At 43.7% G+C, this 17,234-nt stretch overlaps 1 protein-coding gene across 1 annotated transcript in view; it reads right to left on the bottom strand.

Annotated features, from left to right (window-relative positions):
* KIAA1549L (KIAA1549 like) overlaps positions 1-16,862 on the bottom strand; it is a 168,699-nt gene extending 151,837 nt beyond the window's left edge. The window contains exons 1-2 of the mRNA XM_069553333.1: positions 16,763-16,862; positions 14,613-14,711 (exon numbers count right to left, since the gene is read on the bottom strand). Coding sequence (XP_069409434.1) covers positions 14,613-14,711; positions 16,763-16,862 — 199 coding nt within the window. The remainder of the gene's footprint in view (positions 1-14,612; positions 14,712-16,762) is intronic.
* Positions 16,863-17,234: the final 372 nt, after the last annotated feature.

Genomic DNA, 17,234 nt, shown 5'->3' with positions numbered 1-17,234 from the left:
ATATGTTTACTGCAGATGTCTAACTTCACTAATGTGAATATCTCTATTTTAGGATTTATTCAGATTCTTAAAGAAGAAATTATAGATCCATTCTATTAGGACTGAAAAACAATCAAACCAATTGCCTCTAAGACAGAAAAGAAAATCTTTATTCTAAGTAAAGAATTTTCGTGTGTTTTTAGAAGCACCAAAATTCAAAAACATAGCCAATATTGTCATGGAACATCATTTCCGTTCATAGTTGATTTGCCCTTAGTATTTATACAAATGACCCTATCAAGATAGCATTTTTTTTAAAAATTCTGTGATTTAGACATTTCTAACTGAGACTACATTTTCTCTCATTTGGGATAAAATCATAAGATCTATCTAGACTAAATTTAAATTTATTTCGCCAACAGAATTTCCAGTGCTATCTCTCAATACCTTGGCTTACCAAATAATAAACAAAATCACCAGACATGATTTTTCAGTATTGGCAATGGGACTTTCCTTTATCCTTCCAGTCTCCTACAGGCCAATCTGTGGCTAGCAACCAAGTTTAGAGATGCGTGGCCCAAAGAAGGGGTGCCCACAACAGGCAACCAGAATGCTGGTACTCTCTACACCTGGCCTACCCAATAAATTCGATCTCAGGAGAAGCTAGGACTGACTGAGCACACACCAGTTGGTGGGAGGCAGGGAGGAGATGCTATGTGTTTCTGCCTGACTGCCACCTACCTGAAAGACAAGAATCAACAGTCAAAGTATCCTACCATAGGGACTTCCCTGGGGGTCCAGTGGCTAAGACTCCAAGCTCCCAATGAAGGGGGCCCAGGTTCTATCCCTGGCCAGGGAATCCACATGCCACAACTAAGAGTTTGAATGCTGTAACTAAAGACCCCACATGCCACAATTAAGACCCAGCACAGTCAAACAAAATTAATAAACATTATAATATCCTATAATACCACAGACATGAAACAACCATTTCTATTACATTTATTCAATACATCTGCTGAGTACCTGAGGTATGCCAGACCCTAGCACTTACTGGACCTTTTCTACAGTCCAACAAAATATCCAAACTGAACAAGGCAGGGTTTCATCCCTTCCTGCCTATTTGAGGCAGGACATGGGTCTCCTGTCCTTGTATTAGGAGATACACCATCTGCTCCCCTGGTTCTCAGGTCTTTGGATTCTGACTCAGACTATTCCATGGGTTTCCCTGTGGGTCTCTAGCTTTCCAGGTGGTAGAACTTCTCAACCTTCATAAACACATGAGCCAAATCCTCATATTAATCCCCTTTTGTATGTATTTGTGTGTGTGTTCACCAACTGCCTCTCTGGGTCTAAAGGACAATCCTCCATTTTGGATGTCAAGATTTTCTTTCTTTTCTATATGATAGCAGGTATAGCTGTGGTTTTGTTCATACCCTTACTTGACAAAATTAAAAGTTTACCAATCTAAACTAGACTTCCAAAACATCTTCATTTTACTAGTCCACGAGTTCTCCAAGTCTGAAAATCAATGATCTACCTTTTTGGAAAAAGATCTGAGGTTTCCTTCCACAGTTAAGTATCACTGAGAAATGGATTTCACACCTGTTACTGCTGTGTGTGTGTGTGTGTGTGTGTGTGTGTGTTTAGAGGTGGGCAGGGAGGAAATTCGAGGAGAGTCTGACAATGAAGCAGCAGCCTCTACAGAACATTCTGACACTAAGGGTTGGGATGGGCTAGTCTGAATGACCAAGGAAAAACCACAAAAATGAAGACTTTTGAAGGGATGGAAAACTATCTCTCCTTGCCTGATGGCCCATAAAGAAAGAACAGCTCTCCTGAAGTCACAAGTTTATCTAGCTTGTGATTTTCCATGCTTCTTGCTCCAATATCAATATACAGCTTCTTGAACTTAAAAACACACACTATTATCGGCAGAATAAATAACATACAATTCCCTCTTCTACCCTGAATTGTTAACACTACTATTTTCACAGTAAATAACTGTTAGAACCATTACCAGTGAAATAGTAGCATGTTTTGTTGACTCTTTACAAATACCAAGAGAAATTAAATGTTTCTTGTGGCACACTGGTTGGGCTGTTAATGACCTGTAATTGAGCCTGAAATCCTGGCTTTTTTAAAAAATAGAAATAACCAATGATAAATACATGTCATATAGAAATCAACATCTCTATTACAGAGGCTTCATTAAAATCTATTTCCTCTCAAACTGTGTTGAATATTGAACACTTTTTAATAATTTTACTTATGCATTCTTTTGGCCATGCTGGGTCTTTGTAGCTGTGAAGGCTTTGCTCCAGCCGTGGCGAGCAGGGGCTGCTCTCTAGCTGTGGTGCACAGGCTTCTCACTGCAGTGGTTTCTCTTGTTGCAGAGCACGGGCTCTAGGGCACTCAGGCTTCAGGAGGTGCGGCTCAAGGGCTCAGCAGCTGCAGTCTGCGGCCTCCAGAGCACAGGTTCAATAGCTATGGCGCACGGGCTTCATTTCTTTGCAGCATGTGGGATCTTCCCAGAACTGGGATTGAGCCTGTGATCTCCTGCACTGGCAGCCAGATTCTTCACCACTGAGCCACTGGGGAAGCTCTGAATATTGAATAGTTTAATTCTATATCTATTTCAGAAGGATGAATTTGTTGGCTAAATTGTTTGAATGGTAAGAGACACACCTTTATTCAGAGTTCTGAAACTTTAACTGGTTATTTTTCATACCAGCCTACATCAAGTAGTTCCCATCTTCAAAACATTCTCTCTATAAGAATGAATTCCCCCCTAAAAGTGCTGCAGGTAAAAATATATAATTTAAATCAGTGCCAGAAGAACCACTAGGGAAAAAAAAGAAAATTAATAACAAAGGTAAAGATTATTTAATAGCTTTAATTACAACTTTAGAGCATTTTAATAGTGCTGAACAATGAAAGTGACTTTATAATATCAAAGCAAATAGAAAGCAAAAGAATAACTCTATTCTGTGAATCCGAAAGCCAGAGGATGCTGCAGCTCCTGGGCTTACTTGCAGCCACTATGTGGACAAATAGATAATTTTGCTTGAAAGCCATTAACAGAACAGAGTAACACAAAGTATTCTCTGATATGTATTCAACTCTGGTGTGATTTTATCTATTTCAATGAACTCAAAGATAATATTAACATATGACAAAGGTCATATTTGGGGGAAGTAGCAAAACATCACACAAGGGCCAGGGCATCAGGATTCTAACCATGGTTCTCCCAACTTCTCCCTTTTAGATGCGAAGTAAATCACTTTTTCTGTCTGGGTCCCAGGTTCCTCCTCCATAACATGAGAGCAAAAAACTGATCCATCTAGTGCGTGCAGAGTCACTTCAGTCATGTCTGACTCTTTGCGACCCTATGGACCATAGCCCACCAGGCTCCTCTGTCCAAGGGATTCTCCAGGCAAGAATACTGGAGTGGGTTGCCATGCCTTCTTCCCAACCCAGGGATCGAATTCATGTCTCATATCTCCTGCAAGCAGGTTCTTTACCACCAGTGTCACCTGGGAAGCACTGATCATCTAGGTGGTGGTGGCAGTTAAGTCGCTAAGTCATGTCCAACGTGGGATTCTCCAGGCAAGAATACTGCAGTGGGCTGCCATTTCCTTCTCCAGATCATCTAGAAGAGCCCATTAATTAATGGCATGATTCAAGCTAGGAAATTATTTTTTAAATAATTGTATCACCCTAGACATGTATTTGGAGAAGGCAATGGTAACCCACTTCAGTGCCCTTGCCTAGAAAATCCCATGGACGGAGGAGTGTGGCAGACTACAGTCCATGGGGTCGCAAAGAGTCGGACGCGACTGAGCGACTTCACTTTCACTTTCAGACGTGTATTAATCTTATTCAACAGTAACAAAAAATTTTTGTTATTCCTTTTGAGTCTCTTTTAATCTCTAGGTTCTGCCCTCCATTCCTTTTGTGACCTTACAGTGTGTCACCTGGGGCCTTGAACCTGCGGAGTTCCCACGAACTGGATGGGTCAGTACCTACTCATGGTGCAATTCAGCATGCTCCTCTGTCCTCTGCAGAAGCAAATGACAGTTGGCTTCAGAAATAAAATTATTTAAATCTTCACTTTTATTACCTTATGGTATTTTTTAAATGGGAAGTAAATATTAATAACAACAACAACAAAAGCATTTAAAGGCAGTCTTTATGGACTGTAACCCAACCTTCCTCATTCACCTAGAACATCACTCTTTTCCGAGGAGAAATAAAGTATATGGGCAGATTCTTAACCAATACCAAGGATTCTTTTCTCCTAGAAAGCCAGCTCTAGACTCCTGTGGATTAGAGATAGACATTTTCTCCCCAGTCTAGTCTTAGGAAAAGTTTCTTTTCATCCCTCTACTTCCATCTGTCTCTGTTCTAGACCTACAGCTCTCCTACCTCAAGGCTGTTACAGAAGGTGGCCCTACCACATGGAGCCTGCCATCAATACCTATTCCAGGAGGCAGCCTTTCAGCAGAAACACTGAAATATGCTACTCAGAAGTATAAACTCATCTCTCCGGGGGAAGTGAACTCCAGAAGGCAACTTAAAAAACATCACCCAGCAGGAAAGGCAGAAAGGGAGAGAGATATGTTTCCCAGCATTGTCGTCGAGGAAACAATTCCACCACCAGCCATTCCAGCTGCATCATCTGCAAAACTGAGTGTCCCGTAGGCAGAGCAGATGTTCCAAAGCTGTGTCATTTGTAAATATAGACAAGAAATGTGAATTGAAGATGTGACCTCACTCAATATCATATTTGAGGGTAACAGCAATTAGGAACATTGACTATAATTTGAGCTGAGAATGCAGAGATCTTTTTTCAGTCCAAATATAACTGCAGAAAACATATTTTCAAAAAGTAAAATGACACTCACTGTTGCCTGCCACCACACAGTCGCAAAGCAAGCCAGTCTAATTCTGAAACTCTCAGACAAACGTGGCCGATTCCACATCTTTGCTAAAATAACTGTTAATTCGTCGGCAACAGGAGAAATTAAAGGCTGGGTTGAATGGAGGTCAGGAAGTAAACAGTTTCTGTAAAAGAATGAATGACTGGGAAGAAAAGGGCAGAAGGAGGCTTTTTTTTTTCTTCAAAGTTTCAGGGAATTAGGAATAACAGCTTCACACATCCCATTCCTCTAAGGAAAGTAAAAGGAAGAAAAATTGGTAGACATTTGAGCCTTGATTTCTTGCTTGCTGCTGCTGCTAAGTCGCTTCAGTCGTGTCCGACTCTGTGCGACCCCAGAGACGGCAGCCCACCAGGCTCCCCCACCCCTGGGATTCTCCAGGCAAGAAGACTGGAGTGGGTTGCCATGTCCTTCTCCAATGCGTGAAGGTGAAAAGTGGAAGAGAAGTCGCTCAGTTGTGTCCGACTCTTAGCAACCCCATGGACTGCAGCCCACCAGGCTCCTCTGTCCATGGGATTTGCCAGGCAAGAGTACTGCAGTGGGTTGCCATTGCCTTCTCCATGATTTCCTGCTTGGAGATGGCTAATTGGTCACATCTCAAAGGTGGGCTACCTCCAGCTGATCTGTAGTAGTGGCTGCCTGGACCGTGAAGGATTCTAAGCACAGTCCTGGATCAGCAGGGAGGCATGCTGGGATCAATTAGTAATGTCTGCTACAGATGCCATACTTACAGAACAGCAGCGTGAACAGACAGATATTTAGCATCCTACAAGGTGATCTCTAAGGTTTCTTCCAGCACCCTGTGTAGCTCCATCCATTTTCAGAAGATGAAACCAGGACCAAAGGTGGTTAAATGACTCGGCCAAGGTCTAGCCCTGGGCAAGGCTGAACTAGAGGCTGGCCTTGATTCCCAATGACCGTGTTCTTTCTACCACTAAATGCATCAGGTTACTTTCCTGAAGCACCAACTGCGACAAACAAGAGAAAATGAAGAGAGGAGAAGCAAAGAGAGAAAGGTGAACAGTGACTGAGGGACCAAATGAAAAAGAAGAAAAGATCAGCAGGATTAATAGGGCTCCATCAGAGGACAGACATAACTTCCAGGCTACAGAGACTATGCAAATTAGCTATTCCCACACCTGGTGAGTCAAGGATGCTGACAATGTCCTCCGCACCATTCACCTGAGAGAACCCACTTGTGTCCCTCCCCTGCTTCATCCCTGAGCCAAAGCAATGCCAATGGCAATCATGCTCAGTCATGTCCGACTCTTTGCGACCCCATCGACTGTACCCCACCTGGCTCCTTTGTCCATGGAATTTTCCAGGCAAGAATACTGGAGTGGGTTGCCATTTGCTACTCCAGGGGATCTTCTCAACCCAGGGATTGAACCCATGTCTTCTGTGGCTCCTGCATCAGCAGGCGAATTCTTTACCACTGGCGCCACCTGGGAAGCCATCCTTAAGCAGCAGCTCTTACAGCCCCATCTGAGCAGACCTCCAGTCATGTAGCCACAGATGCCCAGACCAGGAATGGATAACTGGTCAGAGCTAGGCTAAGTGAACTTCCCTTCCTCAACCCCCAGAATCTGAAACTGGGGCCTGGAGACACTTGGCATTCTGCATTGGGTGCTTGACAATGGAAGTGAAACAGAACCAGAAGCCGTGTTTGGGACACACACATGCCAAAACAGAGACTGCTGGATTGAAGAGAAAGAGAGAAAAATGACACAGGTGCAAGGAGCTGCAGGGACAAGAGACCATGTGACATTAAGAAGAGAAATTGGGAGATTGGGACTGACACGTATACACTACTCTATGTGAAATAGATAACTAGTAAGAACCGACTGTGTAGCACAGGGAACTCCACTCAATACTCTGTAATGGTCTACGGGGAAGAAAATCTAGAAAAGAGTAGATATATGTATATGTATATATGATTCACTTTACTATACATCTGAAACTAACACAACATTGTAAATCAACTATACGCCAGAGTTTCCCTGGTGGCTCAGATGGTAAAGAATCTGCCTGCAATGCAGGAGGCCTGGGTTCGATCTCTGGGTCAAGAAGATCCCCTGGAGAAAGGAATGGCAACCCGCTCAGTATTCTTGCCTGGGGAATTCCATAGACAGAGGATCCTGATGGGTTACAGTCCATGCAGTCCCAAAGAGTCAGATACAACTGAGCGACTAACACACCAACATTATACTCCAATAATATTTTTTAAAAATTTTTTAATGTTAAAAAAGAAGAGAAAGTTAAAGAAATTAGCTGCTCTGGTTCCACATTTTAGGGAGACTCAGACCACAGTGACAGATTTTATTTTGGGCTTCAAAATCACTGCACTCAGTGACTGCAGCCGTGAAATCAAAAGATGTTTGCTCCTTGGAAGGAAAGCTATGACAAACCTAGACAGTGTATTAAAAAGCAGAGATATCACTTTGCTGATAAACATCCATATAGTCAAAGCTATGGTTTTTCCAGTAGTCATGTACAGATGTGAGAGTTGGACCATAAAGAAGGCTGAGAGCCAAAGAATTGATGCTTTCTCATTGTGGTGTTGGAGAAGACTCTTGAGAGTCCCTTGGACAGTAAGGAGATCAAACCAGTCAATCCTAAAGGAAATCAACCCTGAATATTCATAGGAAGAAGACTAATCCTGAAGCTGAAGCTCCAATACTTTGGCCACCTGATGTGAAGAGCCAACTCATTGGAAAAGCATCTGATGCTGAGACAGATTGAAGGCAAAATGAGAATGGGGCAACAAAGGATGAAATGATTGGATAGAGTCACTAACTCAATGGACATGAATTTGAGCAAACTTCAGGAGATAGTGGAGGATAGAGAAGCCTGGTGTGCTGCAGTCCATGGGGTTGCAAAAAGTTGGACACGATTTAGCGGCCGAATCAGTGACCACTGTACTCCAGACCACTCAGATCTTGCATGATTCCCAAAATGTAAGACTATTTTGCTTCAACTAGCTCAGGTGGCTTCTGTTCCTTGCAAGCAAATATAACCCCAGCCAAGTCAACTGAACCCTGGTTGGTTTCCATTTTCTATAAATACAATGACTGCTGTGGAGAGAAGGAGATGAGAAATAGTGTCCTTTTTGGGATCAAATGTTCTCAGAAAATCCAACCTAATATGCTAACCATTGCAATAACACACTGCCTCTTCTCCACCAAGCAAGGCATTAAGGCAATAAATGACATTAAACAAGATATCAGCTGCTTTAAATCTATTTTGATGGTTAACTTTTCAAATGAAGGTGAAACCAATATATGTTATTTATTTATTACCAGGCATTTCTGCACAACAACCCTAGAGTTCTCAGGCTGCAAAATCCTGAAAATATGGCACCCATTTGCTAGTCACAAGTTACTAAAAAATCCCAGATGGTAAAGTGTTTAAAATCGACTGCGGGAAAAAGCGGTGTCTGTCTCCCAAGCAAGATTCTAGAGCTGTAAAATTGGCTGGTGGTGTATGAAGAGTTCATAAAACTGTGATTAAATAAAGCACCAGCAAGCTCTCAGGCAAAGACTGCTCTGAAGCCTCCTTGTAGGAAAGAAAAGTGCTATAAAGTAGAGAGAGAGAAACCCTTTTTAAAAAACAATTCACTTTTGTGAGGATTGGGCTTTCACTGAAGTCCTCCAAATCTGGAACAGAAAATGAGATCACGGAAGGAAAACCCTGTTGAGCTGTCTCCACAGCCAGCATCCCATAGCATAGACCTGTAGAAGTCGTGCAGGTTGCCAAGTGTTGATCAGTCCACGGTTCCCATCACACATTCTGGGAAGCAAATGCCCCAGACTGAAATGTTTATTATCTCTGAAATTTTTTAGTGATTTTGCATAAAATACTACTCTTGTTTTGCTGAGTTAATTCTTCCACTAGTTGACTCTTTCCTCTGCATGCATGCTAAGTCGCTTCAGTCATGTCCAACTCTGTGCGACCCTATGGACAGCAACCCACCAGGCTCCTCTGTCCACGGGATTCTCTAGGCCAGAATACTAGAGTGGGTTGTCATTTCCTTCTCCACTAGCTGACTCCAAAACCATGTGAAATATTTAACCTCTAAAGAGATAAACCTCTGGTGCTTTCACTGGTTGTCAACCCCGAAGTCATGCAGATGCCGGAAGAGAGGTGCCTGGGACAGTGAGGAGCAGCAGTGTAGCTCACACAGCTACACAAGCCAACCTTTTCAAGAGAGCAACCTTTGCAACTGGTGCAGAGAGAGCTGTACATGCATCTGCCTTCCCCATTTACTTCCTTGGGCCTTGGTCTCGTCCAGACACCTTAGATGGGGGTATAACTAAAATAACGTGGAATGGTCAGGGTGGTCTTGATTTTCATTTTCAGACAGTAGAGTGTTTCAGACAAGGTAAATGATCAATGAACAGTCATTACTCTGTGCACCTGCAGAAGACACAATTCGGAGCATCTGTCCAGCACATGGCCCCTCCTCTAGCAAATGCCCCCTCCAGAAAACATAAAATTGGTTCATGATCATCCCCTATTGCCAACTGAGCCAAGAGTGGACACCTGCCCCCAGGGGGAGCCAATCGCTCCTGACCTTGCAGCAAAACAAGTTGTCCCTAGGGCCACAGAGAGCGTTAGTTAGGTGTTTAAGGGGGCACTGGACTCCACGCTGCCCTTTCAGGCTGGCTATTTGTAACCAGGGACCCAAAGAAAGTTTTCAGATTATCATAAAGGAGAGTACCAGAGAGAATCAGAAATGAGAGAACTGGGGTGGAGAGGAGAGGCAGCAGAGCGCTAGAGACAGACAATAGAAACAGAGAAGGCCAGCCCTGGATCTGCTGGTTCCTCTCTCACCAGGCCCAGCTGCACTCCCTCTCCTGTGCTTCTCTGACGTCCCCCTGCAGCCTTCCGATAAAATCCACATCTCTGGTTCAGCTAGTATGAGTGTTACCAGCAACCCCATCCATCCAAACCTTCCAAACCATCCATCCAAACTCTAACCATCCAAACCTTCTGTATATCAGCAAACCACCTCCATCCCCAACTCCCGTGAGGAAAACTGTTGATCCCTCCGTTACAAGACTGCACGTCACCAGAGGATTTTCTGTTGAGTTGGAAGACACTGGATTTTTTCATGTTACCCCATTTTTGGAGTCTATTGGTAAACTGTTCGGTACTGTCCCAAACACCATATAACATCTGAAATTCGCTTTCCCTTAAAGACATTTGATGAATGTGACGATAAATTGAGAGGAAAGTTTCCCAGCAGACACTTCTGGCCTGGGAGAAAGCACTGCTGACGGTCTCTGTCTCCATGTCCTGAGGTCAACTGCACCACATCGGCAAGAGCACAGTGCGGGAGGGGCCTGGAGCCAAAGCGACAATGACAAAGGTGACCCCAGCTCAGATTTCTCAATCCCATGCAATTCTCTTCTTAGTTTTATCTTCTCTCTTTGGTCTTGGTGGATAGGAACAGGAACCTTGGAATCTGACAGACCTAGATAAAAATCTCAGCTCTACGCTTACCGGCTCTGTGACTTTGGACACGTTGCTTTACTCTCTCTGCCTCAATCGTCTCACCTATGAACCCCCTTCGTCAAATAGTTGGTATGAGGACTGAAGGAGACAAGACATTAAAAGAGTTTAGAATAGGGCCTTCCCTGGTGGTCCAGTGGCTAAGATCCCATGCTCCCAACGCAGGGGGCCTGGGTTCAATCCCTGGTCAGGGAGTAAGATCCCACACGCCCCAACTAGGAGTTTGAATGTCGCAATGAAAGATCCTGCATGCTGCAACAAAGACCAAGGATCCCGTGTGCCACAGCTAAGAGCTGGCACAGTCACATAAATATATATATTTTTTAAAGTTAAAAAAAGAGGAGTTTAGCATGTGCCTAAGCACATAGTAAACATCAACAATACTTTGTTATCCTTTGTAAACAGGTGTGACCATGTGACTTAAGTTATCACCAACGGACTGCAAACAAAAGTAATATTCTATGTCTTACCAAAAAATGCTTCCCCTCCATTCTTTCATACCCGCCCTTTGGGTTGGAACACAAGGTATGTAACTGGTAAGCCTGCCTGTATGAACAAGGGGCACACCTTAGGATACGGCTAAGGAGTGAGAGAAAAACACCTGAATCCCTGGATGGCTTCATGAGGCAGAACTACCTGCTTGCCTTTCACACAGAAATAAACTAGCTTGCCTGAAAAAATGTAGCTATTATTTATTAAGCATTACCACCACTGTGACATTAAATATTTTAAGAAAGTGATGACCAAATCAAAAATCTAATTATATGTACAAAAAAATAAGTCCACTGTACCATCACTATTTTCTATGTCCATTAAATTGTCATTCTGAGAAAGATCTCAGGATAGCTATGCTTGTTACCTCATCTATTTCTGAAACTGTAAATTTGATGATCTTTTCATGAAGATTTCTCCCAATAATATAGTCAACAAAACAAACAATCTAGCCACTGGAATTTTACCTGGTCATCAGTAGTGTTATTAATAAACTCAGAACACTCTGAGACAGTCATGAAACGGAGCAGGACCCTACGGTCCTTGCCCCCCACCCTCACCCTCCACCAGTATGTCCTCTTCCTGCCTTTGGTCTGTAGAAAACTTTAGTCAAAGAATAAGTTTAATCAGAGAAGTAAGAAATGCAAAAACAAAAGAAAACAATCAAAAGAGACTAAAGAATAATAATGTAGTCATTAAGCATAGTCAAGGCGCTTCAGTTCTTTCTCAGGGGCTATAGATAATATTCTGAGCCATCTCCTGTGAGCTATCTTACAGACACTAAAACACCAGGTGGAGAAATCAGCTACAGGATGTGCACCCAGGATATGGGCTGCCACAATTCTGAGGATTGGCCTCAGAGAAATGGGAACAAATGGACCTTGAAACTGAAGATTAACTGTACCTAAAACAATCAAGAGGACCAATGTGAGGATGACTGTCAGACCAACGATGACCAATTGGAAGATGACTGTCTGAGCTGGCAGTGCTGTTTCTGCATACAGTTCCCCCCACTTCTGTCTATAAAAGCCCCTGCCCCATTGGTTGCCAGAGTGGGGGGAAAGGGGGAGTCAGCCTTTGGATAGATGTCTACCTTCCCCCAGCCCCAGGTACTGGCATCTGAAATAAAGCAAACTTCCCTTCCCAACAACCCGGCCTGATTACTGGCTCTTGAGTGGCAAGCAACTGGACCCCACACACTCTTTCAGAAAGTCGTACATTTCCAGCAGTCCATTATCAAGATGATCCAAGAGAAATGGCTAGCAAGCTTATGAAAAATACCTTGGGCAAATTTCTTCCTTAGAAGAAGCTCTCTAGATAAATTTATTGCATACATATTCACCACAGGCCAGGTTGGGCTAAGCTTTTTAGATGCATTAATCCATTTAATCCTCACAGCAATGCTAAAGTACATACTCAGTACTCTCATCTTAAGGTGGGAAAGCTGAAGCTCAGAGAGCTGAAATCATTGATTCCCTGGTGGCTCAGATGGTAAAGAGTCTGCCTGCAATGTGGGAGACCCAGGTTCGATCCCTAGGTTGAGAAGATGCCCTGGAGAAGAACATGGCAACCCACTCCAGTATTCTTGCCTGGAAAATTTCATGGATGGAGGAGCCTGGCAGGCTACACACACAGTCCATAAGGTTACAAAGAGTCAGGCACAACTGAGCGACATCACTTTCACTTTTCTTTTCTTTTTTTTTTCTTAAATTTTTATTTTTACTTTATTTTACTTTATAATACTGTATTGGTTTTGCCATACATTGCCCTTCCACTTTTCACAGAGGGTGAAAAGGCATTTGACCGTATGCTGTCAGACTCCTGAGCCTCTATCTTTGACATGTCACCCAAGAAAGGAGATTCTGCACTTGAGCTCTAAGGAACATGCCAACACTAGCGTGTATTCGGAACTGAGACTTTACAGTCATCCATCCTGGGTGTCACGGCTTTGTGTTTTGTGGGATGGGTGGCCAGATAGCCCATGACTATGCCCACATCACCACATCCTTTCCAGCATCACCAAACCTTAGACCTCATGGCTGGCTGCCCCAGTTTTGTGAGCCCTCATATTTCTTACAAGCACCTCAAAACCTAAGTCCACTATCAGTGTCCCTAAAATCTGGTTCCTTTAAAGACAAACAGTGCTGGGATATTCTAGACACAAGCTGTCCTAGCAAGTCCCTTCAATGTGCACTAATGAAAGCTCCTTCTGCCATTTCTTGGCCCAACAGCCAGCACCAATTTGCTGGAAGCACTCAATTTCCAAAGTCTTCCCCTGAAGTCTGCTCTCATTTGATGCTGCATATAGAATCCTGCCCTCTATAAACACAGTACTGGCACGGCAATTTCTGAAGCAGAGAAGTAGGTCCTCAAAGATTCTAGGAGGAGGAGAACACAGAACTTCCTGGCGGGGGAGTCATTTCTGCTCGCCCCCGGTTTCTGAGCATGATCACAGCCACATTATGGAGGGCAGCCCGGGATGGCAGAGGTGGCTGCATTCATTCCAAACACAAATCACACCATGTCGTGGCTATAAATTCCAGCAGCAGCAGGTGTGCGCTTGAGAGGAATAGCTTCTGCAATTAAAAAAGTGACATTTTAATGGATTATGCAGATCAGCTAAGGCTCTAAATCATATACCTCCTGCCTTAAATGGGACCGAAAGCACAGGCCGAGCAAGAGGAGATGGCATAAACACTATGAAAATTTTATCACTCCTTATGACCTTTCTATACCTTGCTGGGAAAATGAACATTAACCTTCACTTGCATAGAAGCCCCTTTTCTGCCACCTAACAAAGGCAATACTTCCCCTTTGTAGTAACAAGTGAGCTCACTTGACTTTGCACTTCTTGAACAACACACGTTATCTGATATGATCCCATCACTACTGGTGAATAAAACAAGCAGTTTTTTTTTAAAATTTATTTATTTTGGTAATGGAGTGAGAAACAGGAATAAAGAGGGAGCAGGTGCAAATTTCCTTGCTGGAGATAACATGCACAAAGAGAAACTAAAGTGAGCCTAGATCAGGGTTTTGGTATTTCCTGTTTGCAAATCATGCAAGGTAGGTTTGGCCTTTCCTTTCAAAGCTAAGAAGATGAAGGCGGCATCTATAAAGACTGAAGGGAAGACATGCATGCCGACAAATCATTACAAGAACAATGCAATGTGGGTGGAAAAGGCTGGAAGAGTGATGGAAACTGAACAGGTAAGGCACCTGCAGTGGGGTGTCAAGGTCACAGAGAAGGCGGCAAAAGCCACTGATCTCATTTCAGAAAACACCCCCTCAAGTCACTTAGGAGTTGAACTCCCCAGAGATGACAGAATGGAAAAGTTGAAAGGAAGCCATGTGCCCCTTTCAGTTATACAGAAAGAAACTGAGGCTGAGGCCAGAGGTTAAATGTCTTGTCTAAGACTCCCCAGGTGGCACTAGTGGTAAAGAACCTGCCTGCCAACGCAGGAGACACAAGAGATGTGTTTGATCCCTGGGTGGGAAGGTCCCCTGGAGTAGGAAATGGCAACCTGCTCCAGTATTCTTGCCTGAAAAATTCCATGGACAGAAGAGCGTGGTGGGCTACAGTCCGTGGGGCCTCAAGGAGTCAGACACGACTGAGCACCGGGACCAGCAGGACCACACAGTGTTAGGGACTGTGCCCCTGCTCCATCTGAATATTGAAGCCCTAACCTTCAGCATGACTGTACTTGGAGAGAAGGTCTTCATAGAGGTAACTGAGGCTGAATGAGAGCAGAAGGGTGTGCTCGTAATCCAATAGAACCAGTGTCCCTGTGAGAAGAGAGAACCATCAGGTAGAAGCACATGGAGAAAAGGTCATGTGAGGACTCTCAGCAGGAGGGCAGCCATGAGAAGCCAAGGAGACAAGCCTCGGGAGGAACCAAACCTGCCAGCACCTCGATATTAGACTTCCAGCCTCCAGAGCTGTGGGAAAATTAATGTCTGTTGTTTAAGCCACCCAGTTTATGGTACATTTTGATAGCAGCCTGAGCCAACGATCAGTGCAAAGAAATAGAGGAAAATAATAGGATGGGAAAGGCTAGAGATCTCTTCAAGAAAATTAGAGATACCAGGGGAACATTTCATGCAAAGATGGGTTCAAAAAAGGACAGAAATGGTAAGGACATAACAGAAGCAGAAGACATTAAGAAGAGGTGGCAAGAATACACAGAACTGTACAAAAAAGATCTTCACGACCCGGATAATCACAAAGGTGTGATCACTTATCTAGAGTCGGACATCCTGGAATGTGAAGTCAGGTGGGCCTTAGGAAGCAACACTATGAACAAAGCTAGTGGAGACGATGGAATTCCAATTGAGCTATTTCAAATTCTAAACGATGATGCTGTGAAAGTGCTGCACTCAATATGCCAGCAAATTAGGAAAACTCAGCAGTGGCCACAGGACTGGAAAAGGTCAGTTTTTTTTCCAATCCCAAGGAAAGGTAATACCAAAGAACACTCACACTACTGCACAATTGCACTCATCTCACATACTAGTAAAGTAATGCTCAAAATTCTCCAAGCCAGGCTTCACCAATATATGAACAGTGAACTTCCAGATGTTCAAGCTGGTTTTAGAAAAGGCAGAGGAACCAGAGATCAAATGGCCAACATCTGTTGGATCATCAAAAAAGCAAGAGAGTTCCAGAAAAACATCTATTTCTGCTTTATTGACTATGCCAAAGCCTTTGACTGTGTGGATCACTATAAACTGTGGAAAATTCTTAAAGAGATGGGAATACCAGACCACCTGATGTGCCTCTTGAGAAATCTGTATGCAAGTCAGGAAGCAACAGTTAGAACTGGACATGGAACAACAGACTGGTTCCATAAAGGAAAAGGAATATGTCAAGGCTGTATATTGTCACCCTGCTTATTTAACTTCTATGCAGAGTACATCATGAGAAACTCTGGGCTGAATGAAGCACAAGCTGGAATCAAGATTGCCGGGAGAAATATCAAGAACCTCAGATATGCAGATGACACCACCCTTATGGCAGAAAGCGAAGAAGAACTAAAGAGCCTCTTGATAAAAGTGAAAGGAGAGAGTGAAAGAGTTGGCTTAAAGCTCAACATTCAGAAAACTAAGATCATGGCACCCGGTCCCATTACTTCATGGCAAATAGATGGGGAAACAGTGGAAACAGTGGCTGACTTTATTTTTCTGGGCTCCAAAATCACTGAGGATGGTGATTGTAGCCATGAAATTAAAAGGTGCTTGCTCCTTGGAAGGAAAGTTATGACCAACCTAGACAGCATATTAAAAAGCAGGGACATTACTTTGCCAACAAAGGTTTGTCTAGTCAAGGCTATGGTTTTTCCAGTAGTCATGTATGGATGTGAGAGTTGGACTACAAAGAAAGCTGAGCACAGAAGAATTGATGCTTTTGAACTGTGGTGTTGGAGAAGACTCTTGAGAGTCCCTTGGACTGCAAGGAGATCCAACCAGTCAATCCTAAAGGAGATTAGCTCTGTGTTCATTGGAGGGACTGATGTTGAAGCTGAAACTCCAATACTTTGGCCAACTGATGTGGAGAGCTGACTCATTTGAAAAGAGCCTGATGCTGGGAAAGATTGAGGGCAGAAGGAGAAGGGGATGACAGAGGATGAGGTGGTTGGATGGCATCACTGACACAATGGACATGGGTTTGGGTGGACTCCGGGAGTTGGTGATGGACAGGGAGGCCTGGCGTGCTGCGGTTCATGAGGTCGCAAAGAGTTGGACACAAGTGAGCAACTGAACTGAACTGAACTGAGCCAACTAATGCACACAGTAGGGAAACGGGCTGACCTATGGCAAAAACCCAGGCTTCCACTTACCTGAACAGTGCTCTTTCCCTTCCTCATTTGGAGAAGAGATCTCAAAGGGATCTGCAAGACGGTGATGGGAAATGTCTGGGTGCAAAACAGAAATACCCATCTCTCGTGTTAAGTTCAACAAAGTTAGCCTAGGTACCCAACTAAGACAATCGGCTATACAGTATTGTACCATAATAGGTTTATGATATTTTTCACACAAATAATACATAAAAACAAACATAAAAAATAAAGAGAACAGTTTTAATCTTACAGTACAGTACCCTGCAAAGTACAGCAGTGCAGTACAACAGCTGGCACACAGGGACAGGCATCAAGTGAACAGGCAAGATGGGTTACCGACTGCAGGAGGGAGGGGAGGTGGGAGGGCAGAAGGATGAGCTGAAGGTAGAGCTGAAGGACCATCAGCAACAGGAGATGGAGGGCAAGCTGCAATTTCACTCACGCCCAACACTGATGGAATGCACGTTCGCAT

This window comes from Ovis canadensis, chromosome 15 (genome assembly GCF_042477335.2).
Source record: "Ovis canadensis isolate MfBH-ARS-UI-01 breed Bighorn chromosome 15, ARS-UI_OviCan_v2, whole genome shotgun sequence".
NCBI classification, from domain to species: domain Eukaryota; kingdom Metazoa; phylum Chordata; class Mammalia; order Artiodactyla; family Bovidae; genus Ovis; species Ovis canadensis.
Note: the sequence above shows the minus strand (reverse complement) of the source record. Positions and strands in the feature narration are given on the sequence as shown.